This window comes from Melopsittacus undulatus, chromosome 2, assembly GCF_012275295.1.
Source record: "Melopsittacus undulatus isolate bMelUnd1 chromosome 2, bMelUnd1.mat.Z, whole genome shotgun sequence".
NCBI classification, from domain to species: Eukaryota; Metazoa; Chordata; class Aves; order Psittaciformes; family Psittaculidae; genus Melopsittacus; species Melopsittacus undulatus.
This window is the reverse complement of record NC_047528.1, coordinates 37418111-37444559: the sequence shown is the minus strand read 5'-3', so window position 1 is coordinate 37444559 and position 26449 is coordinate 37418111. Positions and strand designations below refer to the sequence as shown.

The 26449-nt window shown below is 36.2% G+C and overlaps 1 protein-coding gene across 5 annotated transcripts in view; it reads left to right on the top strand.

Annotated features, from left to right (window-relative positions):
- Positions 1-26449, top strand: part of PCDH9 (protocadherin 9) — a 699618-nt gene that overhangs the window by 432760 nt on the left and 240409 nt on the right. For 3 of the 5 annotated variants that reach the window (XM_031048077.2, XM_031048075.2, XM_031048076.2), the window contains one exon: positions 17012-17213. In XM_031048077.2, the coding sequence (XP_030903937.2) occupies positions 17012-17213 (202 nt within the window). The remainder of the gene's footprint in view (positions 1-17011; positions 17214-26449) is intronic. The other 2 variants (XM_031048079.2, XM_034059968.1) reach the window with 1 other exon arrangement.

Genomic DNA, 26449 nt, shown 5'->3' with positions numbered 1-26449 from the left:
CTCAGTTATGACTGGATCCCAAGCAAAAGTCTTTTAAGAAGAATTTTAAATTAGTTTTTAATTTTTTACCCTCTAGACTCTTTCACTGGTTTTGCCAGCATGTCTGCTTTTTTGGCATACCTGCTTTTGCTGCCTAGATTGTGTTAGTCCTTCTCTCAGAATCAATCGTGAGAAGCTTGCAACCAGATGCCTGATTAAAAAGTTAGCAGACCTTGAGTGCAATTACTTCAGCTCTATGGCATTCATGCATTAAACCCAGTGTTAATTGTTTCCCATTTTTGTAACGATCCTTATAATAGGATAAAACCAGAAGAGATCATTTCTTGAAGTTAAACCAGCAGAAAATAAAGACATTTACTCTGATTAATCATCTCAATATGAAATTAAAAATAATCACAAGTAAACATAGAGGGTCTTTGTGTTAGAAACCAGTGAAATTTGTCATTGGTACAGTTTGCAGTATTCATTCACCAAATTTATTATTTGTTATATTTGAAAGCAGGACTGAGTAAAGCAGTTTCTGAATTGCTGGTTGGAAGGGGTTTCACACCATTATTATATAAACAATGTCTGGATATTATCATAGATAAACATCCATATCATGTATTGTTTATAAATGTTCAAATTTTCCCAGAAATGCATAGATTAATGGTTTCACTTGGACTACTCATGTACTGTATTGCATGATTTTAATAATGACTTTTATATATTTAAAGAAATCCTAGCTAAAAATATCTTTGAAGACACAATAAAGGATAACTTGGAAACACAGTTAGCTGAGTGGTATCACAGACTAATGACCTCTTTTAAGATTAAAGCAACTCCTGTAATTATTGGGAAACTTACATTTAGGTATTTTCATAACAATTTAATGAATTTTTTATGCAGAATATCCTGTTCTTGCCATTACTTTATAGTGGGTCTTCCTATGTTTATTTTCTCAAGCATGCCCTACGTGTTTGCAGGTAAAATACCGCCAGGTTTTACAAAGATATGTTAAAAAGGGGGAGGAAGAAATGTAATTTCTATTTATGATTCTTTTAAAACTCAAAGCCTGAAATCATGAAAGTACAAGTCTTTACCATAAAAATTAAAATTAGGAGATTAAAGAAAAGAAGCCAAGGAAAAGCTGCCATTTTTGTCATAGTACTCATATGGAGCTGTTACTGCTACCTTTGTTATTTCCTCATGGCTCGGTCGTTGTCTTTACTTCATCGAGTCTTCAATCAGATTGTAAATTTTCTGAGGGAACAGCATTCCTTCCTATGTTATTTGAGTGTTACTTTTCATAGTGCCACTCTTATGCTTTTCCTTCCAGCATTTCCCTGTTAAGTGTTAAGCTTTTTACAGTCAACTAAATTGAAATTATAATTTTATTTCTTCCATCTCAAATTATAAAATGATAAAATATTTATGTTTTGGATAGCATTTGCCCTCTGAGCATCTTAAATTCATTTGCAAGTATCATGTTAGCTTTCATAAGTGTCATGCGTAACTGAAAATAAAAGGCAATCATCTTTCCCACTTACCAATAAGCAAAAATGTTGAGTGTTTCACATCACTGGCAGATGACAGCAGCTGGCCACTGTCAGGAGGTTTTTAGTACCTGGAATACAGACCCCAGGTACCTGATTCTGAGTCTAATTGGAAACTTTTGATTGATTACAGAGGCTTACATGAAATCTGTCACAGAGTCAGTCTTCTAATGCCATGTCCTGTACTTTAGCCACATGATCACCTTCCATCCCCGGGGTGAGAATCACTACTTATATCCCCTCACATTAGCTTCTCTGTCATTTTCTGTTTTGCTTCGAAACTCAGTATCATGAATTCTTTAAGATGCTACTTGTCTGACCTGGCCCCTGATTTTGGTTGTTAAGATTCTGGCTAGCATTCCATATGGTACCCCCTACAAGGGCTGCACAAACTGGACCTGGTTGGTGTTTTGCCATTTCTAAGGAAAATGCCAGCTGTTAGTCATCGTGCTTGTTACTGAATATCATTTGAGATGATACAAGTGGGCAAAGTCCTAAAGGATATTTGGCATTACTGCTCTGATGAATATCTGCAGCCAGTGTTATTGAGTAAATGGTTTCATCTATGCATGAAATCTTATGAGGAAAATAAAAGGGCAAAAGAAAAAGAAATCAAGAAATTAGAGCACATCTGTCTTTCTTTTCCTTCCATCTGTCAAACCAGGGCATGTACCATATAATTTTTTTCCTAGTGTAGAAAACATTTGGCTTCCTTGTTATGAAGTTAACTGCATGCAATTTGATGTTGGATTATTTTTGTTACTTTTACTGTTGTTGTTAGGACTGCTATTGAAAATGTATTATTCAGAGGGATTCTAGTTCCAATTCCACAGATTTTGGACTACGTATTTACCTAAGACATAATGATAAGTAACCTTGCATCTACAGAGCAAAACCCATACCCTCTGGTCTTTTTCAAAGTGCACATAAGGCATTTCTCTCATATGTTATACATACATGTTTTATGCCCTTGTTTGCATTAGATGCAGAATTAATTATTTAATCATTTTAATTGTATTTCTTTCAATAAAACAAACACAATAAACATTATCTATGAATATTCCTATGGAAAAAGGTAATTTTACATTAAGCACTTACCCAAATGTAATTTTACCTGCTTTTTTCCCTAATTCTAGGAAATATTCCAGAGAAATGCCTGGTACCAAAAACTGATCTAATTAGCTTACCTGCTGTTTTTCTCCATTACATTATTGTAGCTGTTGTCACTCTGCCTCAGTGCAATGTCTATGCTGTTTTAAGGAGCAAAGGGTATACATCTCTGCCAAGTGGGAATTCTATGACTACTCTGTAGCCTGCATATATATGTGAGAAATGGTCTGACCAAATGTGATGCATGCTTGACACTTTAGTATTTTGGCCAGTCTGTCATTGTGTAATGGAAGTTTTAATTGAATAATTACCTGTCAGTAAAACCAGCAATCCTTACTGCAGTGCAAGGCCTTTATTACCTTCTGTAGAATAACTGCAGGATTTAGCCTTTAATGAAACCTGCTTTCTTTTCATACTGAAATTTCGATCTCACTTTGCCGCATAATTTCTATGTTTTTTTTGGCCATTTTGTAATTCAGAAGTTGAGGGCATACTTCATATATAGTTAATTAATTACATATAAGAATTTGATCTCCATTTAGAAACTAGAAAGATAAGACATTAAAAGACTATTTCATTGATTCTAGGTAGTTCAAGTACAGGAACCTGCACACACAGAGAAAACACTGACACACAAAACACTTCATGTCAAATCTAAGTGATAATTTAATATACTTAAAGCTTGTTTAAAAGCCATAATCATATTTAATTTTTTATATCCAAAGAACACTTATTAGCACATACTGGAAAAGAAAATCCAGCGCTACAAGGCAAAAAATGTAGATTATGTATGATAAGTGAAGACACTTATCATACAAAAGACAGTATCTGTGAATAACATGATTTAGATTACACGGGTTGGTAAAGTCAGGGACATTCAGAATAATGACTGTTAGATGACAAGAAAAACTTGGAATTTTATTAGCTTTAATGTTAGTGAAAGTGTTAATAAACAAATCCTAATCCATTCATATGTTTGGTACTTTCCAGTACCTATACTAAGTTCTGGGTTAGACCTGTGTTTATTCCTTCTACAAATGAAATTCGAAGTTCTGTGAACAAGTATTGAAGCCTCTATTTCAGAAAATTTTCTCAGCCTTGAAGTTGTTTTGCCTGCTCTTTTCACTGTTTTTTTATATTACTAGTAACTAATATAATAATGACAACTTCTTCCTCTGCTCATTCTCTCTAAAAATAACCAAACCAAAACAAACACCAAAAACCAAACCAAACAACAACAACAACAAAAAAAAAGCATAAAAAAACCAAAACACCCTATTTGCAGTTCCTGTTGAAATACATCATACTTACATATGCATGATCTGTCAACAATAGAACTCAAACCAGGGAGTTTAGGTGCATTCTTCATATGCCTTGTCAACACCTGAAGACTGAGATAAGATGGCTTCCACAGGCACTGAGCTCTGTTATGCATTCTACAGTTTGATAACACTTTAAATCTACAAGTACCATCATGCCTTTTATTCGATCTGTCATTGTAGCCCATGTCAGAAAGGATCCTGACCTACAGCTATATAAAAAATTGCTATTAAACCAGTAATGTAACTCAGTTCAATTTGTTCATAAGTGGATATAATTTATTTAATAATTGTTCTAATGCTGAATTCTCATTCAGAAACATGTCCTGTTCTGTAGATAGGTAGTAATGTAACCCAGAATATATCATGACATAACAGCAATACTCCTAAGCCATTGGTTTAGGTTTAGATGAAACGTCTTTGAACGTCTTTTTTTATTATTCAATGAAAAACAAAGAAACACAGGCCATGTGATATACAGTATTTTTGTGAAAGTGTAATTTCATTAATTTGTAGCTCTAATTTTCGTGCTTTTATTTATACTAATATTGATGCATAAAATAAAACAGAAAGTGAAACATAAGGTTTGTGCTTGTCAGTTTGCCTACTGAAAAGCTAGCACTTGCAAAATAAATATAAAATACCCGTGAAATATTAGTAAATGTTGGTCCTAAAATTCAAGTCTTTGTCCATCTGTATTATTAGAAGTGTTCATGTGACTAGGTGTAAAGTGCACAAATTAAGTCCGTCAGTTTTAAAACTGAGATCGAAAGTGATGACATACAACAAATTATATGAAATGAGAACTTGCTGGTGTCTACATTTGGGAAAAATATGGACTAATCACTAAATGGTTTACATTCAAAATAACTGTTTAGTGTCCTGCTTTCTTCATTTTGTAAGCAGATAATGTTAGAGAAGTCACAGGGCAAGATAATTTGAAAGCCTATAGTTTTGACTATTTGACTTGAATCTTTTTCTAACAGAAGCTAAGCAGTAGATAGTTATTACCATCAGTCTATGTAACTTGAAAGATTTCTGCTAAGTTATTCTTTTAGACCACAGAAAGATATTCACCAGTTTGAGTTCACTTTACTCACACTAAACAAAACTGACACAAATTAAATTAGATCATCGATACCAAAACATGAACATGGACTATCAAAATTACCTTTTGGCATATTCTAAGGGGACCTGGACATTGGCATATTTTTTTTTAAACTATCCATATGATTGTCAGAGTTGTTTTCCCTGTAACTTTTAATGTGGCAAGAGCATACCATATGTAGTTTGTGGAAAATACTGAAAGTTAGACGAAGTCAAATAATAATAGTGATTCTTGTCAGCTATCATTTAGCTTCTACCTGAGGCCAGCAGAAATTATATTTCTAACTACTCTCACAGTAAAAAACCTGTAAGAATATCTGATGTTTTGATAGTACAGTAGTACCACTGACTTCTCTGTGTAGCTGATTTCCACTAAGTCCTTCTTTTTTTCCTCTTTCTTTTTTCATCTTGTTTGTTAATAAATGAGGCTTTAGCTTTATAACTGGCTACGCTGCTGTAGTATATTTTGTATTTTTTTCTAGAAGTCTCTATGTTAAAACACCTTAATATGCTTACTTTTCATTATGCATCTGTAGCAGAGATTTGGTCCAACAGTCAACATGGCACAGGAATGAAAGACCCATTATCAAAACAAAAAAGCCTATTCAACCATGGAAAGTCCTAACACCCTCTGTGGTTTTAGTTTTTTGAGCTTTGACATCATAAGATATTAGCAAGCAGATGTTGTATGAAGTGGAAAAAGAATTTGTAGTTGATATTTGTAATATGTGTTGTTCTCTGTAGAATCCTAAGTGAAAAGCTGGGGATTTGTTTTTGTTGGTTTGGGTTTTTTGGGGTGTTTTGTTGTTTTTCTTTATTTTCTTTATCATATATTTACATATGCTAAATGAGAACCCCAAGGCTTTGGGAGTACAAATAAGAAAAAAAAAATAAATTAGAAAATTGCTCTTAGGAAAGCAGTTCTTTAGAACATTCTGTTCAAGTAACAAAACAGGTAAAACATTATTGCCTAGTTCCTTTTCTACTACAGATATAGGTATTTTTTAGCAGGGGTGTTTTATTGACTTATAGCATGTGCAATTGATTGTGATAATAATATTAGTTTCAAAATTAAAATATTATAGAAATTGCATCTTTCCCAGGATGCATCAGCTTAACTGTATTATCCTTGACAATTGTGTCCACTCTCAGCTTTTCTAATGTGGATCCATTTATCTAATGTGACAGGTATAGTGTCCATTGTTTTAATAGATGTACAACTGCTTTCTAGACTCATAGCATGTAAAAGGTCTTATCCTCAAAGGGCACTGCTGCTGCTGTTTCTGCTTTCCTTGCTTGTAGAAGACATGACTGCTCACTCAGAATTAATTGTAACCAGCTAGCTGTCAGTGACAGATACCCATTGCACACACTAGTACAAGTTCAGAAGGTGTTATTTTAATGTACTAGTTCCCTTATGGCATCTTTACACAGCCTCCTTCCTTCCTTGCCTTCCTGCCATCCCCCTGCTAATATAGGATATCATAATCTCTATGAGAATTCGTTTTTTTTCCTGTATATTTTAATCCTTGATTTATTGAGGAGCAATATGATCTTCTCAATTGAATTTCCCCTAATTCACATAAATAAATAAAGATTGACATCACAATGTTACTATGAGTACTGGTTGTTTCAAGGGGTGATCATTTAAAGGGCTTCAAATTTTCCTTTTTTCTTTTTCTTTTTTTTTTTTTTGCTTTAAAAGCACTCTTAGTCTGACTACTTTTAAAGCCCTATGATACAAATCTTCCTAATGGACAGCTGTTTTTTTTTTTCCTAAATGTGTGGATTTTGAAGTACGATTTTCTTCCTTTCATATACACAGTTAAAACCAAGATACTCAAGGTTAGTTCTATTACAGAATGAGTGCTGCATCACCTCATACAAAAGATTGCTACCTTTAAGCAAAAGACGTAGTCTACTTGATTTCCAGTGTGACATCCCTTACTAAAGAAAAACAGAATACTAAAGTGATCTTTATACATCTTTCTTTTTCCTGAAGATCGTTGGAAACTTTCCTGCTTCTTGGTACTCTGCATATCTGCTGTAGTGACTGACAGTGATGAAAGCATAAATATACAGCACTTCTGTAACACAATAATTATAAGCTTTGACAATAAAATGCCTTATCAAGAACGATTATTGATGTGCTACCACATCTATCGGTTTACTCAATACAATTAAAATTTTTAGTTATTGTAATGGTTCTGTAAATCATTACCTATTATAAAAAAAATTATGTTAACATTATAAATTTAATTGCAAATATAACAATCAGTATTTTTATAGATAAAAGTAATAGGGTTATTTTTATAAGCAGCCTCCAGCTAATGTATATTCCTCAGATGGAAAATATTCTAAATTGTTTTTTCTCATATTTGAGATTGTAATTTATTGTGAAAAGAAAGTCCCTGAAACTTTATTACAATGTTCACACTACTGAAGCCAGATGAGTTTTAGAGAATGTAAATCAGGACAAATTTATTATTATAATTAAACTTGTAAAATTTCAGCAACAGCTGTTTCTGCATTTCAGTTGTTCATATACATTATTGATCAACACATGCTTTTTACTAATGTGAGACTTCTCAGAGTGCAGAGAAGTTATGCTGGTTATTGTTATAATTGGTACAGTGCTTCTGCAATGCTTTTTCAATTGAGTGCACTTGTAATGTGCATTATCTGCATTGCTAGGAGGACCTCCTCACCAGAATCAAACTAAACAAATCAATTGAAGTTCACTGAAGTCTTTAAATTACTAAAGATCACATAAAATATGTCTATTACAGCTGAATTGTTTATATGTGAACTTCTTTGCATACTGTAATACAAATAAGCTCTTCTTATAAAGTGTGCCAGAGCAACAGGTAAGTCAGTGTAGTATCTTTTTGACAGTGAGAGCTGTTTCTTCAGCTTCTTGTATTCTAAATACTTAATGGCAGCTAAAATTTCAAGTGTTGAATATCTAACGTTTGGTGCCTAAATAGTTAGAGTACAAGATCTACCTTTACTTACTGGTATGACTTTGGGCATTTAAATTTTAAAACTCCGATTTTCATGTTTCTCTCTATTGTCAAGCAGTATATCAACACAATTTGCAAAGAAATTAATGTCTTAAGTCTTCTAATATATGTTTACCTAGTCATCTGCAGTCAATGAGTACAGACATCCAAAAAAGGCATTTTACTGTTACTTTGCAATCACATATTTTTAGAAAAACTATCCCACATATAACACTAATTTTTAATGGGTATCTACAAGTAATTGCATTTTCAATTAATCCTTTCTCAGTTTTATTTTCCACAGAGTTTCTGATAAGAAACATACAATAAATATAGGAAACTATAGGTTTACTAATGTCTAGCCATTTGGGTGAATAATGTTTCTGAACATTAGTTTAGTTGTTTACTGGTAGCACACCTGGTTATTTTCTTTTATGTTTTATTGTGTACTGTATTTTCCATCTCTTCCCCCCACTTGCCTTTCCATGCATCTGAGATAATAATTTGCGTAACTGTAGGCACAGAACTAATTTCCTGAGTCTCAGACAATTAATTCAGGAGAATGGGGGTTAAGACTCAAAATGTTGAGAATTTATTAGCATTTTACCCATGTTGAATAAGGTAATACTCTGATTTTGACTAGATCAAAATGTAACACTCAGCTTTCCTGTTAAGTCACATTTACCTTGCAATCAGGATGATCATACTCAGGTATCAATGCTCATTGGAAAAATGAGTATTTGCTTACTAAGCAGATATTAGGAAGGAAAAACTTAAAATAAGACATATAATAGTCCTGTGTTTATTGTCTTTAGTTAGAGGTTTGTCAGTATTCTGAATATCCAATTAAAAAAAAAAAACAAAACAACAAAACAAACCAAAACCAAAACAACAAAACTCAAACCGGACCAAACAAAAAAAACTCTGAACACATAAAATCCAGTAAAACCCAGTAATACTTTATGGCACAGAGTATACTTTCATGAAATAAAATGACAGAATATCATCACATAAGCAAAAAACTAAAGTGATATTACAGCAACAAAAAAATTACTAAAACCATAGGGTTTGACTGCTGGTCTCTTCATTCACTTCATTCACTGTCTGTGCAAAACTAATACAACACCCCAACCAGAGAGGCTGTTCTCCACATTGAAATGTGCTTGGGACCAGAAGACAGTCACTTCTTCCCCAGTCAGTGGGTAGATTGTAATTGATAATGTTGTAATAGTTGATTAAATTTATGCATCCTTTTAATATATTACAGAGTAATTTACTGATTTCTATGAAATTTTAATATTACAAAACTGAGCAGAAGAAATCAAAGATTGTCTGGTATAACAAATATTTATATTCTGAAATCAGTAACAATATTGTTACCTTAGGGGAAAAAACAAGTTAAATACGTGTCCACTCCAGCTATTTATATGGGCAGCATAGCATGAAGATGTACCATGAAGGTGCAGTAGGAATTGCTTTTTCTTTTTTCGTTCTTAGTTTAGCCTGAGAGATTGATTGAAACCTTATCTATCTCCATTATCTTGGTTCTGTGGGGAAGATATCAAGATGGGCATGGAAAATGGATTATCCTGTGATGCAAGCAGGATCCTTGAATAAGGACTGTCATGGGGACTGCATGAAGGAGTTAAGTCTCAATGAAACCAAAAAAAAAAATAACCTATTTCTCTTAGCAAATTGCAGGGATCTACAGCACAATTTGTGAATAGCTCAGAGTTGAGCCAGGATTACTGGAAGAAGCAAGAGTGGCTTTTAAAAAGAAAGTAGAATGATCTTTATCTCAGATTCATATTCTATAAGCTTGAGTGAAACATGAAAGAAGAATATGTGTATAAGTGATCACTAAGCTACATTATGCAAAGCCCTGTTTAAGGTGCTTTGTGGCCTTCCTGCAAGATGCACTGCAGCTACACACTTTGAAAGAAACTCACAGTCCAGAAATATATTTTAATTAAACTTTCCAATTTGGAAAATAGAAGGTAGATTGTCAAATTTAGAGTTTCCAGTAAGTCAATCAGAACTGGAAAAAAAATATATAACAAACTATTATTTATAAAACAAATAATAAGCAACGATATGTTGATACAAACACCTTGCCAGTTCTTTCTATGGTGCAAATACATAGATAGTTTCTGTGTAAGTTTCCTGTTGAATTTTACTTTAAAAACAATCTCCTTATCCAGGATCACACTTTTGCCACATTAAAAAATGCACTGTTTGTGCTTCCAAAACACGATTTAAGAGAAAACTGCGGATTTATCTTGTTGGAAAAAAAAGAAACCCAGTTTAAATTATAGTGCATTCGGTAGTGGTTTAAATTATAATTTAAAGCTTGATGGTAACTAGCATATCTTTTCTCTCCCCCTCTGAAACTCTTATTAACTGTTATTTTTTGTGACTTCCATTTTAAAAGGTTGATCTTATTTAAAAAATATAAAAAAGTCCATGTTTTAGTACATGAACCAAGAGACTTTGTTTTGATCCTGTGAGGAACAAACTTTATTAAACAGAATTCTTGCACAGAGGATCTCCAATAAAGCATTTTTTTTCTTGTGTCCTTACAACACTGTCTTACACTTTTGCACAAACATAATTTCAGGGTATTTGTCTACTGGGTTTTTTAAAATAAGTTTCTTCTCTGAAAAACTGAGTGGGTTTTAAATTTCACTGAAGTATTTAATGTATAGATTGTTTGTCTTACATAAAGGTAAATTGTTTTCTCAATTTTCTCTTTAACGCCTCCTTTTCAACAATTTCCACAAGGGAAATATTCCTTTGGTTGTTTTTTGGTTTGTTTTTTTTTTTTTTTGTTGGTCTTTGCTTTTCCTGCATAATATTCCTTTGCCATCTTAACACAAAGTATGGCATAGTTGTTCAGAAAGCAAAGGGGAAAAAATTTTGTGGATGAAAAATCTCTCTATCTGAAATAAAAGGTGTGGTATACTTGAATATGTATTCTGATATGGCCCATTCTGTAAATCTTAATTTGATTTTATGTGAATTAAATGTTTTGGTGACTTCTGCCTGTCTGGAAAATCAAGGACAAAAATCAAGGCTCTTAACTTACAACTATAACAAGTAGAGAAGAGGACATTTTGTTTAAAGTACTGATTTGTAAACTCAGAAGCCAGCTCAGCTGATTAAAATTCCACAGGTTTTATTTGTAACAACCCAGTGTAGAAATGTTTTTTTAATTATAGCTTGTTTTATAACAATGGATAGGATCTGTAGCCAAATCTGTCCCTGTGAGACATTCAGCAATTGAACAATAGTATAATTATTTCTTGCATCCCTGATTAGCAAAAACAATACAATAGTTGTACAAAGCTTGAAAGTCTGGTTTTCAGAATAAAACAATCTCACCATGCAAAAGCTCCTCTTAATGCTGATCTCTATAACTTGCTGTTTGAGTCAAACCCATAATGGGAGCTAAAAGACATTGTAGAAGCTGGCATACAATGGAAAGCACTGAAAAGTTTTTTAAAACCTGTTTTTATGCTTCCTACATTAAAGTTCTGTTTCCAGCACAACACGCAACTCATCAGCTGTAGGACATTTCAAACACTTGATATCACAGGGTATGATGTTTCCTCTACTTCAGAATTTCAGCACTCAGGACCACAACATAATTTACTCTATATACAGCCCACTTTCTGCCTGTGTATGAGGGTTTCTGGAAAATAAGGCAGCAAAAAGTTATCTCACATGCAGTGTCCAAACCTTGCCTGTATTGGTCCACCTTCTCTAGAAATCCATGCTGTGGTAAAATTCCTTCCAATTGTTTGCTTAAGTAAGGATTTCATGATTGTATCTTTACATTGGCTCTATGCCAATTTCAGAGCAAAAGTTTTGTATGCAGTGAATTACAAATTCTGGTATGAGAATACATTTTATATAACTAGGATTGTCCAAAATAAAGTTCCGTGGTAAAAATTTTGTTTTCAGCACTCAAAGTTACGAAACTGCTTCAGATGTTTCTAGATTTTTCCTTTAATTTTCAATTAGAATTCACAGAATCACAGAATTATTGAATAACTGAAGTTGGAAAGGACCTCTGGAGGCCATTTAGTCTAATCCCACCTGATCAAGCAGGGACATTCAGAGATTATTTTCCAGGACCATGTCCAGATGGCTTTTAGGCATCTTCAAGGAGGGAGTATCCACAGCCTCTCTGAACTGCTTGTACCAGTGCTTAGTTACTCAGCAAAAAAAGTGTTTCCTGGTGTTCATAACTTCCTATGTTTCACTTTGGGTCAATTATTACCTGTCCTGTCACTGAGAACCACTGCATTCCTCCTACCAAGGAAACAGAAGTGAGAAAAACAGGACAGAAGACTATGAGAAAAGGAAACTTATGAAACTAAAATATTTTTAAATGTTTCCAGTTTCTCTAAATATTGTAATGAAGAAAAATGCAATGTTACGTCAAGTAAAGGTTCTAATTTTTTGTGCTTGATCCAAAAGATTAGGAATATTCCCCACCCTTTATCCATTCCTCCCCTCCACCCAAGAGATCTTGCTGATATTCTTACTGGCATTTTCAAATACCACGGGTATTACTTATATTCACTAATTCTACAAATTAAAAATTGGTAGAAAGTACTAGCTATGCATTTGGTTTCATTGTAGCAGGAAAGAAGCAGCTAGACCAGTTTCATGTGTGGTTGATTTGATATAATTTTGGCTGTTATTAGGATTAAAAAATCAGCTGGCTGACCACCTGGTACAAAAACTGAAAAAAAAGTGTGTTCCTGTTATGCTTGGACTATCCTTTCATCAGCACCAGTTTGCTATCCTTTATCACCATCTAAGATTCAGAATTCATTCTTCTCCATACCTCTTGTGGGTGTGAAGTCATGCTTCATGCTTCACCTGGCTGAGCTCTATAGAATGTGCTGCAATAAGTGATTGAAAGAAGAGTGATTCCATGTAACTGGTACCAATTGTGGTCCTGTTTCCTAAATGCAGCCCAGGTTCAAAAATATAATGAGACAAATTATTCTGAATTATATATTTAGATTACTTCGACACAGGTTAAAGACCTATTATTTTAACTGTATTTTCCTTTCCATTTTGGGTTTTATATAACAATGATGTGATATTTCCTGATTAAAAATAAAGACTGAATGTTTTTCAGGACCTGAACAAAACCTGTTTTTCTCCCTCACTAAATTATATTTTATGATTGAATATGTCAGAGATTTTAGACTTGAATTTTGGCCAAGTGTTGTGGACCTGAACCATAACCTCACCTCATGCTGTATATAATCCTGCATATGTTGTAGCATAATTAAGATTGTAATTACTTGTTATACTTGTTATAATTAGTACCAGTATTGTACCAACTCATTACTCAGAATAACTTGATTCCACCTTTAGGTTAAAAAAGAAAATAATTCATTTAATTGCAAAAGGGATAAGAGAAATACAGACATAGTCTAAACATGTTGTAGGATTTCCTTCTGAGACAAGAATCCTGATACTATAGTAGAGACAAGAAATTCAATGTACAAGTGAGGGGCTCAGCTCTGGATCAGGGCCATCAGTCACAGCCTGTGTGCTCAATGCCAGCTTCTGGGGGCAAGTGTCTTTACCCTCTCCAGACCACATGTGCATAGTGTCTGAGTGTGGATTCACTGGCAAACTCCAAGCTGCACCAGCCAGCAAGTAGAAGGCACAGGGTTTGAGCAGGGGTATCAGGCTGGTGGAGAGTCTGTGGTGGAATCTGAGGGGACCTGTGAGTTTCAGGTGCCCCTTGGATGGGTGTGTGAGTGCTGTGTGTGTGCAGTGAGCACTCAGCTGGACCAGCTGGAGAGTCAGGGCTGGTAAAGGGGGCCGGGATCTGGGCAGGGGTGCTGGGCAGGCAGAGGGACAGTGCTGGCACTTGGAGAATCCACAAACGTGGATGTGCATGTGAACCTAGGGAGTGTGGTGTGTGAGCTGCACTAGTGATCTTGTGCCTCTGCCAGCCCAAGAGAAGGGGAGGAGGCTGGCTGTGCTGAGCCTGGTGTGAGTCCTGAATATTAGCAGCACCTGGTCTGTGGCTGTGTGTGTGTTTCGTGTATATGTCTGGGGTTCGTGCTGTTTTGATACTGCAGCAGCTTTGCTAATGCAGAGGGGAAAGTGGCAGACATATAGAATCATAGGATAGTTCCCTTAACCTAGGCAGAAACTCGGTTCCCTGGGCTTTGGGCTGGGCTCCAATGGTCAAGCAGGAGGGTATTGGACCAGACAGCCAGAGGAAGTGGCCACATATATTAATTAACACCATCATAAGATCTCAGTAGGTTGAGTGACAGTCTTCCCCTGTAATTAATATGATATGCCTAAGCCTAATTATTTGCTTCTAGCCTGTCTTTGCAGAAGGCTTTTTCCCCTCATTGTTTTGATGGCACAGGTTAGTCTACAGTTTCTTGACAGACGTGCTGTTCATTCGTCATCTCTGGAACTGCATCACTGTTTACTTGACCTTTAGATTTATAGCTTGAATTTACAAATTTGTAGCACTATCAGCAAAGTTGCCAGTATTGGTGTTAGGCCTGTGCCACTTTATTGGCTAATTGATCCTTGTCAGTGTAGATTCAGAGCAGATTTTGACTAGTTAGAGGATCTTTCGTTAGCCAAGAATTTTTTTTTTAATATATAACTCATGAAACTAGCCATTTTTGCAATTATGTATTCTTCTTTTTGTTTAAGTGGTCAGTTAATTACAGGGGTTAATTATTCTGCAGAATCTTAAACTGAAATGTTCATGTCCTCCCTTACTTTAAGGATTTATTTCCTCAGTCATTCATAATTCCTCATAGAGTATTTTTAGTTAAAAAAAGGAAAAGAAAATAATCTCCTTTTCTTGTGCCTCTTGCTGATTTTCCTAGTGATAGAAATTCTTACTTTGGAAAAACAGATCTCTAAATTTGGGTTTCTGAAAATAAAGTCAGAAAGAGAAGATTTTAAGCTCTGTAGTTAGCTATATTTCTGTTTTGTTCATATTAAAAGGAAAATGCCTGCTAGCAATTCCAATAAAATTGTTCAGGGTGGAAATTCTAGAATGAAAAAAGCTTTAAGAAGGTAAGAAAGCTGAAGTTTGCTTAGTGATAGTATATAAACATAGGACCTCTGTTGATGTAAATGAATACAACTCAATGACTGAGAGTATCTATTTGGTTTTACTACTGCTGGATTCCAATCCTAAAGCTAGAAAAGGAAGTTAAAAGAAAAATGCTAATTATAAAACTACAGCCCAGAGCAAGTAGTATTACATTTATTTCTATATTGAATTACACAGTAATCCAGAATTGACTTAATCAACTATCTATGTCCACCCAAGGGAGAGGAATAAAAAGGAACCTGGTAGAGGATATTGATCATCATATAAAATGGTAGCAATTATTATTAACAAATAGTTTGCAATAAGAATACGTACAGTTAGTACTATTAACTTGATGTTTTCCTCATTAAAGAAAAAAAAAAAAGAGTCAGGGCCTGATGCTTTTTCCATTAATTTCAGGAAAACTCACTTTAATTTTGGACAGCTACAAGACACCTGATTTTAATTTCTTTAAAAACGGTAATTAGTGGAAGATACCTGTATCTGCCTAATGCTCTTTTCTCTACTAACTTTGTAGAAATCTGACTGTTTAGCTTAGATATAGCCCATAACTTTCAGATGGCTAATATTAATAAGAAAGTAACCAGTAAACTAAACAGTTATTAAGCTTAAGGCAAACTTTGTGAATCTCCTTTTCATTCTAAAACAATCTAGCTAACCAGACCACTCAGGCTCCCTGCTGCTGAAGCTGATTTTTGTGGCAAGATGTGCTTAACTTAATTTGACCACTCTCTTGAGATACTCTTGATCTAGTTGTTTCCACTGCTTCAAAGATGCAGTATTTTGATCCATGAAGACCTGTAATATTCTTTTCATGAATCCCACAGTTTCGGTTGCTAAACAATTTGCAGCAGTGCTCTCGGCTCTGGGGCTCACAGGGAATCACTGTATCAATTCACAAAGTCGGGTTATTTCTCCAGATGAGATAGGTTCAAATCAATAATGGTTAACTAATCCAAGTGTATACTGCAGGATTTGGGGTTTGCTTATGTTTGTTTTTTTTTTTCTTGAGGTGACTGTGGGTTTTGTGTTGTTTTGTTGTTTTTTTTTTTTAATTTGTCACTCTGTCTCTCATTCATAGTGTTTTTTGAACAACGTGTGCCTTGTTTATTTTTCTTTCTCTTAAGAGAGTGAAAATTTCTAATGCCATGATTGCATTCTATGATTCTTTGTTGACCATTGTGATTGCACAGATATATTATCAACTCTAATTATTAATTTTAGTTCAATAACTGATATCAGTTAATTTCCTTATAGATATATATTTATATATCCTTCTATTCCTGCAAGATGACAAAATTTTGTATTGGTTTGTTTAACTTGGCGGACTTTTTTTTCCAGTGTGAACAGTGATAGTACAGGTTTTAACCTCAGGAATATAGTCTTACTATATTTTCTGATGTAATTAGCTTTTCATAACATAGTTTACAACAGCTTCTGCTTCTCAGAGTTTTTATAGATCACACCTCTAAAATTATGAGAAATATACCTAACTACTCACCACCTTCTTATGAGAAGCTTACTTCACAGATGAGCATGTGCAGACCTTTGAAATTTCACTCTCCTGCCTGTCATCTTCCCTGGGTTGCTGTAAAAGCAAGTTAAAAGAAAAAATACAACATGCAAATGTGATAATAGCAATTGCCTCATATGCATTGCCAGTAATCTATTTGTATGTCAAAAGTTTAAAATGAAAAACAAACAAACAAATAAAAACAAACAAACAAAAACAACAAAGAAAAAAAATGAAAAGAAAAAAAGTCAGGAGAACAGAAGAGCACTAATCAGTGTGTCCTGTGCTCTTCTTTGTAGTCCCAGCGCCGTGTTACATTTCATCTCCCTGATGGCTCCCAGGAAAGCTGCAGTGACAGTGGTCTGGGGGACCACGAGCCGGTGGGTGGTGGAACCCTGATCTCACACCCTCTCCCTCTGGTTCCACCACAGGACGAATTCTATGACCAGGCTTCACCAGACAAGAGGACTGAAGCTGATGGCAACTCCGATCCCAACTCTGGTGAGTCACCATCAGTGCTCTGTTTATCTAAATTGCTTTAGTAACAAGGTTATTTTCTTTTTTATCCTTTTGAGCTCTGCAATGGTAGAGATATTTTTAAGCATGTGCACAAATATTTGGTCATGTTAGCTCATAATGATTGTTAGGAAATAATGTAGTTTGCCTGACGTGCCTCATGTAATTTCAATGTAGAAATCCAGTGAGAAAAAAACAACTGAATACTATTTGCACAGCAAGCAAGAACAACTGGGCAAGGGCATCCTACAGGGTAGCAAGCTTTTCTTGATGAATGAAGTTCTGTTGCTATTTAGCATTGGACACTGTTTTAGGAAAGTTATTCTAGATACAAAAGGGCAAGGGCACAGAGGTGACACTATCTGTCAGACTAACATAGAAAACAGTAAATCAGTGAAGCACTGAAAAATTTCAAGAATCCAAGTTTCTATTACACACCTACAATTCCCCCTTCTAGCAACAAGAAACATGAGGTTTCCTTGTTGGACTGGAATGGCATGATGTTCTGCTTTTCTGGAACTGTTGGATATGTATTTTCATACTAATATATATCCAGTTTGTCTGATTTGGGAATTTCTGCCTTTCTTCTTTCCTTCTCCTTTATATACCTCCTGTATAATACCTTTACATTATTCCAGTGGTTTTGTGACAGTCAGTACTGAAGAATGAAGTGAGGTCTTAACCAACACTAGGACCAGAATTTCAGCAACTGTGAATGGGCTGACTGTTGAGCAAGAATCTATGTCTACTTTAGCAAGTGAGGGGCTTAAGGGGAATTATCCTGTTAATTCTCTGACCACGTATGAGATATGTGAAAGATTTGACGAGATCAGAGAGGAATTTTAAGGCAGAACGGCATATTGGCAGTGTCACATTGGCCTCACTGACTCTGAATTGAACACCTCTCCAAAATGTGATATAAAAATCCTCCAGGAGTAAAAAAAACTGGGCTGAGTAAACTTTATACCACATTATTAAAAATGTGGGGTTTAGAAATTTTGTCAAGTACATTGTGCAAACATAGTATATTAATCATGATTATCTATTCTTACCTGATACAGAGACTGATGGAAAATTAGTCAGAGTGACTAAGTGCTCTTAAAAGCTATATGAAAAGTTTTAATGTGTCTGTGGGTACAACTGGTTTAGCATTATGACTGCTAAATTTATGGCAAATTCATGAAACTCTAAGCATCAAGCTGTACTGATGATCAGTGAGTTATTGGATTATAGGTTTTTCCACATTCATCAGACTGAATTAGGACAGACATTAAAATAGTGCATTCCAGATCTCATCAAGTCTCACAAACTAAGAAGGGAATGATATGATCATTACTGTGACAGAAATCATCCTAGGAAAGCCTAAGTCAGGATGGCACCCATTAGATGAATCTGATTTTTATATCTTACTCAGTATCAAGCTGTTGCCCAGGCATTGTGTCAAAAGTTATTTTGCTACTGGAGGCACAAATTTTTGGAAGAGATGTGAAATGGAGTTTAAAGCAGTTTACAATTATTGAAAATCCTGTGACAATTTTCAGAAGATAAAAATGCTAACTGGTTATTGGGAAAAATTACTTTGTGGATATTTACATATGTTCATGGTTAAAATAACTGATATAGTATCATTTCAACATTGTATTCTTTGATAATTCTAAACTGAATTTCTAGTTCTATCTGAGTGAAATGTTAAATGGGTATGTGTCATGGTAGATGGAGTTTCATTTCAGTGGCTGTTTAAGGATTGCTGTTTATGAAAGTACTTGGGGCACGCTGAGGTAAAAGATACAGCTATAAAGTAAGGAATAAGTCTTAATGGAGAGTCATAGTGTTATCATGTATATGTACTACTGCTAGTTTTGGATTATAAATGTGGCAGGACAATATTTTATTTTTATTTTAAATATTTTAACTGAAGAGAAAAAGTGCTTATGGGAACATTTTCTAATGATCTTCAAAGAAAATATCTACAATAAAAATAGAGGTTTGTCCCACTGTGTTTTTATGAAAGTTTATTCTAAGTAAAAGTTTGTTTCAGGTCACAGGAATATATTAATCTTGATAGTAAAGTCTTTTCCTCATGGTGAGAGCAATTTTGGTTAATAGCTTTAATGCTCAGTGAATTGTGTGATATATTGTTGTACACTGTGAAGTTATATGAATAAAAATACAGTCATTGTATCTCAATATTACTATGCTGCTATTTTAATTACATTTGAAGAGTAATCAAGGGCCAGGTCTTCAAAACCTGAAACAGGAAAAAAAAAAAAAGCTAAAAATCTTGATAACTTATTACACAAAGGCATGAGAAACATTATTGCCGTATCTCACTGGAATCGTTAGCTTCTACAGAGACACAAGAGCTACAATTATATGATTTAGTGAAAAATATGTACACAGTGAGAGTATATTCATCTAGCTAATCTTAAAATAGTGAGATCTCTAACTTGGGGAAACTGAAATGAAGAGAGGCACCAATGACACTAGTATTGTCAGCCACTTACTTTCACTGTGGTTTTAAAGAAAAGGTAGCAAGATAGAAATATGAAGTAAAAGATAATTTTTTTTGTATGAACTTTTAGCATCATATGTATAATTCAAGTTTGGTTTGTATCACTCAAACCTGTCTTCATTGTGAGAGGACTGTGATATTAACCTGCCAGTTAGTTGCAACTGGACTATTCATTAGGGACTGTAGTGATAGGACAAGGGGTAATGGGTTGAAACGTAAACAGCAGAGGTTTAGATTGGATATAAGGAAGAAATTCTTTACTGTAAGGGTGGTGAGGTACTGGAATGGGTTGCCCAGGGAGGTTGTGAATGCTCCATCCCTGGCAGAGTTCAAGGCCAGGTTGGATGAAGCTTTGGGTGATAAGGTTTAGTGTGAGGTGTTCCCGCCTATGGCAGGCGGGTTGGAACTAGATGATCTTAAGGTCCTTTCCAACACTAACTATTCTATGGTTCTATGATTCTATGATATTTCACCTTTGTTTCATTTACACCCTGATACACTTTACAAAAAATCTTTTGTCAGTGAGCAACAATTCACTGCGTTTAAAAAGAACATAGTATTACAGACTGACACCTGCACTGAGGTTTTGATATGCATTATTAAATGATAACGACAACAAATAATTCAAATTTACTACAGGAAGTCTCATTATTCAAGAGTCATGGGTATGATGATTTAATTTTGCATGCAATATTGATTTGTAAGGCAAGCCTTGTGTATGTTATAGCATCTTGTTGCATTTCAATGCAGTGATTAACAACCTTAGTCTTTTCTTGCTGACCGTGACTTTGTGAGATGCATGGGTCAATAGGAAGGGAAAGCAGCATGACATATTTGGCTACACTGTCACAATGATGACAACAAAATAAATATTATAGTGTTGAGTGTAAATATTATAGTGTTGAGAGTGTGTAAACAAACAAAACAAAATAAGGCACATGCTAAAAAGGAGATTCTATAATTTTCTGGAAACTAATGGCTTTTAAAAAATCTGAACTGTGCTTTGGTGTGTGGAATGCTGACCTTACATGTTCTCCAAAGCAACACCATCTTTTGCATTTGAAAGGTGTGTATATAACACTTCCTATGAAAACTAAAGGAAGATATCAGCTGAGTAAAGTTCTTTACCTTTTGTTGTACCAGATAAGAATGTAGAAAATATAAAGTTTCTTTAGGATCTAAAAAAAGAAAAGGTCACTGTAAGATTGTATTTACTGCATGACCTCATAGCCTGTCTTATTACCAAAATTCCTGCTTTTAAATGATTTTAGATGTGCATATTAGGAAGTGCACATTTAACTCAAACATGTATATCATCAGTTACAGCAGAAGTGTACCACTGTCTGGTGTATTTTAATGGGGATTATTTCCTTAGTAATTACACAAAACTGTTTTTCTTCACCAACAGTCAGATGCAGAATGCTGTTTTTCACTATTATATTTGTGGGTTTTGTCTACATAGAAAAACAACCCAACATATTAGTTAGGAGTTTTTCTTTAGCTGTGGCTTTAGTAAAGGTTGTCAGGGACTTAAATTTAGATTGGAATTGTTAATGTATCTGAGGGTTTCATGCAGCAGAGCTGTGTGATAGAACTGTATGAAGGAAAAATGTGCCTCCTAGTGTAAAGAAGGGGAAAAATGCAGTTTAATGAAAATGCTTGATAAATCACATTTTGATAGCTGCAAGCTGTGGATGTGATTCATTTTTCTTCAAAGAGATAGAGGGATGGCATATATTTAGTAGAGTGTTAGACCTGCTCTAGGGAGAAAGCCTACTATGCACTGTGAATGAAACTATGCAATAATTCCAATGGTTTAAAACCAGACAGGAATACAATATTTATGTCTTCTGTTGTTTACAAAATGAAGTAAACGCTTGTCTAATTTCTACACCTCATTAATAAGTGCTAACAATATATGTTACATTACACAAAGTGATATCTTTATAAAAATGAGGAGCTGTAGAAAAAATTGTAACAAAATCACTTCGCAAAAAGGATAAACTTCAAATTAAGTAGAATATACTATTATGTCTTAAATTATTAATTGCAAATTACAAACCAATTCCATATTCTTGGAAACAGTTTTATAATGCTGTCTGTCAATAATACTGTTTTGTGGATAGCTTTTTTTGTTTCCAGTACATTGAAAATTTTATGGATAAATGTGGCTGATAAATACCTGAGTTCCCACATTTTACTAAACCTAATACTACGGTAGTTTAGCCAACTGATGTCAGCTGTATTAAGTCATACTATAATTCCAGGAATAAGTAGGAATATGTCTGTGGCAGTGGTTTAATTATAATCAAAATTCAGAGTAAAGGCAAGACTGTCTTGTATTACACTTGGTCGTATGATAGGGTCCCATGTGGAGAAGCTAAGCCTTTCATGCAAAGAGCTTTGGTTTTACAGTGTCACTATCATTACACACAGTGGGTGATGATGGTTTAACCTTGCGGGCATACCCTCTGCTTAATCCTGTCTTTCATTTAGTGCTTCAGAATTTTCTTGTCTTACTTGGCAACATTGAAGTCCATAGCTGAACATCCTAAGGTGTAGGAAGAAATATTACTCTGCTAATGCTTAGCTGCAGATAAATCACTGTCCATAGTTATTCTTGTGTTTTTATAATATGAGACTCTATGTGAACTAAAATAGGAACATTTGCCTTTGAGTCATTTCCTCCATTTCATTAAAAACAAGTTCATACCTCACACAGAATCTAACACTGCCACATTTAGCTACAGGCAAGTAGGAGTAAGAAAAACCAGAGTCAAGTTGTGAATTAGCCTACTGAAGAGCTATAAAATAGTCTGAAGTCTGAATTCAATCTTAGCCCATGCACTTCTTTCTTTAAAAAGATAAATAAAATTTGAAAGATATAAGAGTTATTGCTATCTTTTTACATCTCTTTGTTGCCTCATTACAGTGAGAATTTTAAAATTGTTTTAGTGTAGAAAAGCCACTGTGTTACATCTGTTCATGTTTGACTCTCTTTTCCCCCATGCCCCAAAGCTGATAGGAGTGTAAATCAGGATGGCATAGCCATTGAATGGGCAACAAGAGGAGAACTTGTCCCATTGCTTCTCTAAGACGTACACCTAATGCATCTGAACTTTCTGCTGCTGCTGCCATGCAAGAGGAGATCGTCCTCAGATCCTCAGCAGTGAGCTGAAAAGGCTAGATGGGGCATTTGGACTATTCAGACTCATAAGAAAAATTTAGAAGGGTTAATAGGATTAAAGGATAGAGAACATTGCACATTAGGAGAAAGCTGGTGCCTGTGACAGCCATCTCTGATGAAACCTAGGACAGTTTAAAACTACAGATCCTTTGCCAGTGGTGCAAGCTAAACATTACCTAGTCAAACACTAGACACTTTCCATGGGAAATAAAAATTAAAAAGCACAACTGAACACATATATATGTAATCATGGTTAAGTGTATTAGAAGGGCTTTATTAGCATTCTAGCTGCTTGATCAGATTATATTTGAGACAATGCACCATTTAAAAGTGTGATAATATGATTATAGAATCATACAATAGTTAGAGTTAGAAAAGACCTTAAGATAATCCAGTTCCAAACACCCTGCCATGAGCAGGGATAACTCACACTAAACTATGTCACCCAAGGTCCTGCCCAGCCTGGCCTTGAACACTGACAGGGATGGAGCATTCACAACTTCCCTGGGCAACCCGTTCCGGTGCCTCACCATCCTTACAGTAAAGAACTTCTTCCTTATATCCAATCTAAACTTCCCCCATTTAAGTTTGAAGCATTTCCCCCTTGTGCTTTCACTACAGTCCCTAACGAATAGTCGCTTACCAGCATCTCTATAGCCCACCTTTAGCTACTGGAAGGCTGCTATGAGGTCTCCATGCAGCCTTCTCTTCTCCAGGCTGAACAGCCCCAACTTTCTCAGCCTCTCTTCATACAGGAGGTGCTCCAATCCCCTGATCATCCTCATGGCCCTCCTCTGGACTTGTTCCAACAGTTCCATGCCCTTTTTATGTTGAGGACACCAGAACTGCACACAATACTCCAAGTGAGGTCTCACAAGAGCAGAGTAGAGGGGCAGGATCACCTCCTTTGAGCTGCTGGTCACTCTTCTTTTGATGCAGCACAGGATATGACACACTGCCGGCTCATGTTCATTTTCTCATGGACCTACACCCCCAAGTCCTTCTACGCAGGGCTCCTCTGAATCTCTTCTCTGCCCAACCTGTAGCTGTGCCTGCGATTGCTCCGACCCAGATGTAGGACCTTGCACTTGTCATGGTTAAACTTCATAAGGTTGGCATCAGCCCACCTCACAAGCATGTCAAGGTCCTTCAGCATATCAACCAAACCACACTGCTTGGTGTCATTGGCAAACTTGCTGAGAGTGCACTCAATCCCACTCTCCATGTCACTGACAATGTTGAACAAGACCAGTCCCAACACCGATCCGTGAGGGACACCACTCGTTACTGGTCTCCAACTGGACGTTGAGCCATTGACCACAACTCTTTGCATGCTGCCATCCAGCCAGTGCTTTATCCACAGAATGGTCCATCTATCAAATTAATGTCTCTTCAATTTAGAGACAAGGATGTCATGTGGGACAGTGTCGAACGCTTTGCACAAGTCCGGGTAGATGACGTCAACTGCTCTACCCCTGTCCATCAGTTCCATAAGCCCATCATAGAAGGCCACCAAATTGGTCAAGCAGGTTTTCCACTCAGTGAAGCCATGCTGGCTGGCACCAAGCACCTTGTTGTTTTTCATGTGCCTTAGCATGCCTTCCAAGAGAATCTGCTCCAAGATTTTGCCAGGCACAGAGGTGAGACTGACTGGTCTGTAATTTCCTGGGTTATCCATTTTCCCCTTCTTGAAAATGTGGATTATATTTCCGTTTTTTCAGTCATTGGGAACTTCACCTGACTGCCATGATTTTTCAAATATGATGGCCAGTGACTTAGCAACTTCATTTGCCAGCTCCTTCAGGACCCACCCACAGATGGGTTTCATCAGGTCTCATTGACTTGTGCATGTTCAAGTTATTAAGATGGTCTTGAGCCAGATCATCTCCTACAGTGGGCCTAGGGTCTTCATTTTTACAGTCCCTGCATCTGCCTTCCTGCGTGTATGGTCAGAGCATTTGCCAGTGAAGAGTGAGGCAAAGAAGTCATTCAGAACCTCAGCCTTCTCCAAATCCAGAGTAGCCAGTTCTCCCGGTAGCTTCCTGTGGGAGCCTACATTGTCCCTAGTCTGTCTTTTGTTTGCTACGTACCTATAGAATCCCTTCCTGTTATCCATCACATTTCTTGCAAAGTTTAATTCTAACCGGGCCTTAGCTCTCCCAGCCTGGTCGCTAGCTTTCTCAACAACATGCCTGTATTCTTCCCAGGCCGCCTGTCCTTCTTCCACCTTTTATGAGCCTCTTTTTTCCTTTGAATTTTCCTCAGCAGCTCCTTATCCATCCAAGGAGGTCTCCTGGCCCTCCTGCTGCACTTCCTTCTAGTTGGGATGAAACACTCCTAAGCTTGTAGTAGGTGATCCTTGAATATCAACCAACAGTCTTGCCCCTCCCGCCCTCTAGGGCTATATCCCATGGAACCTTACTAAGCAGGTTCCTGAATAGGCCAAAGTCTGCTCTCCTGAAGTCCAGAGCAGTGAGCTTGCTGCACTCTCTACTCACTGTCCTGAGGATCTCAAATTCAACCATCTCATTATTCCTACTACCAAGGCTGCCGTGGAGCATCACATTTCCAATCAGTCCTTCCCTGTTGGTGATCAGAATGTCAAGCATGGCATCTCTCCTTGTCAGCTCCTCTATTGCTTGCAGGAGAAAGTTGTTTTCCACACAGTGGAGGAATCTCCTGAATTGCTTGTGCTGAGCCGTATTGTCGCTCCAACAGATATCAGGGTGGTTGAAGCCCTCCTTGAAAACAAAGGCCTGCAAACTTGACACTGTTCCTATCTGTCTGTAGAGTGCTTCATCCACAGATCCCTCTTGATCAAGTGTGTCGTGGTTTAAACCAAGTTCGCACAGCTCGTTACTCACTCCCCCACCTTGCTCCCCCAGCTACCAGAGAGTTAGGAAGAAGAATCCAAAGAATGTAACCCCCATCTGTCTGTAACAGATCCCCACAATAATGTCTCCCATCGCTGTTCTCCCTTTAACCCTGACCCACAAACTCTCTGTTGACTGATCACCTGTTCCCAGACAGAGTTCCATACTCTCCAGCCTATCCGTAACATAAATAGCAACTCTCCCTCCCTGTCTGCCAGGCCTGTCTTTTCTAAAGAGCCTGTAATCTTCCATTCCAGCACTCCAGTCACAGGAGCCATGCCACCATGTTTCTGTGATGCCTATAATATCATACCCCCACAGATGTGCACACACCTCTAATTCCTCTTCTTTGATCCCCATGCTATGGGCATTTGTATGGAGACATCTGAGCTGAGCTCCAAATGAAGCTGGCTCATTGGCTGGAGTTTCTGGAATACCACTACATTGCTCCAATCATTTATTATAGATACTGGCAACTGACTGGGTGTGTTGGGATGGAATGATGCCCCTCCCCCAAGACATCTAGTTTAAAGCATCCTTGACCAGTCTGGCAACCCTGCTACAAAAACAGCTCTTTCCCTTTGTCAGACCAGCTCCACCAACCTCGAGTAGACCTGGTCTACTAAATTGAGTCCCATATTCTAGATAA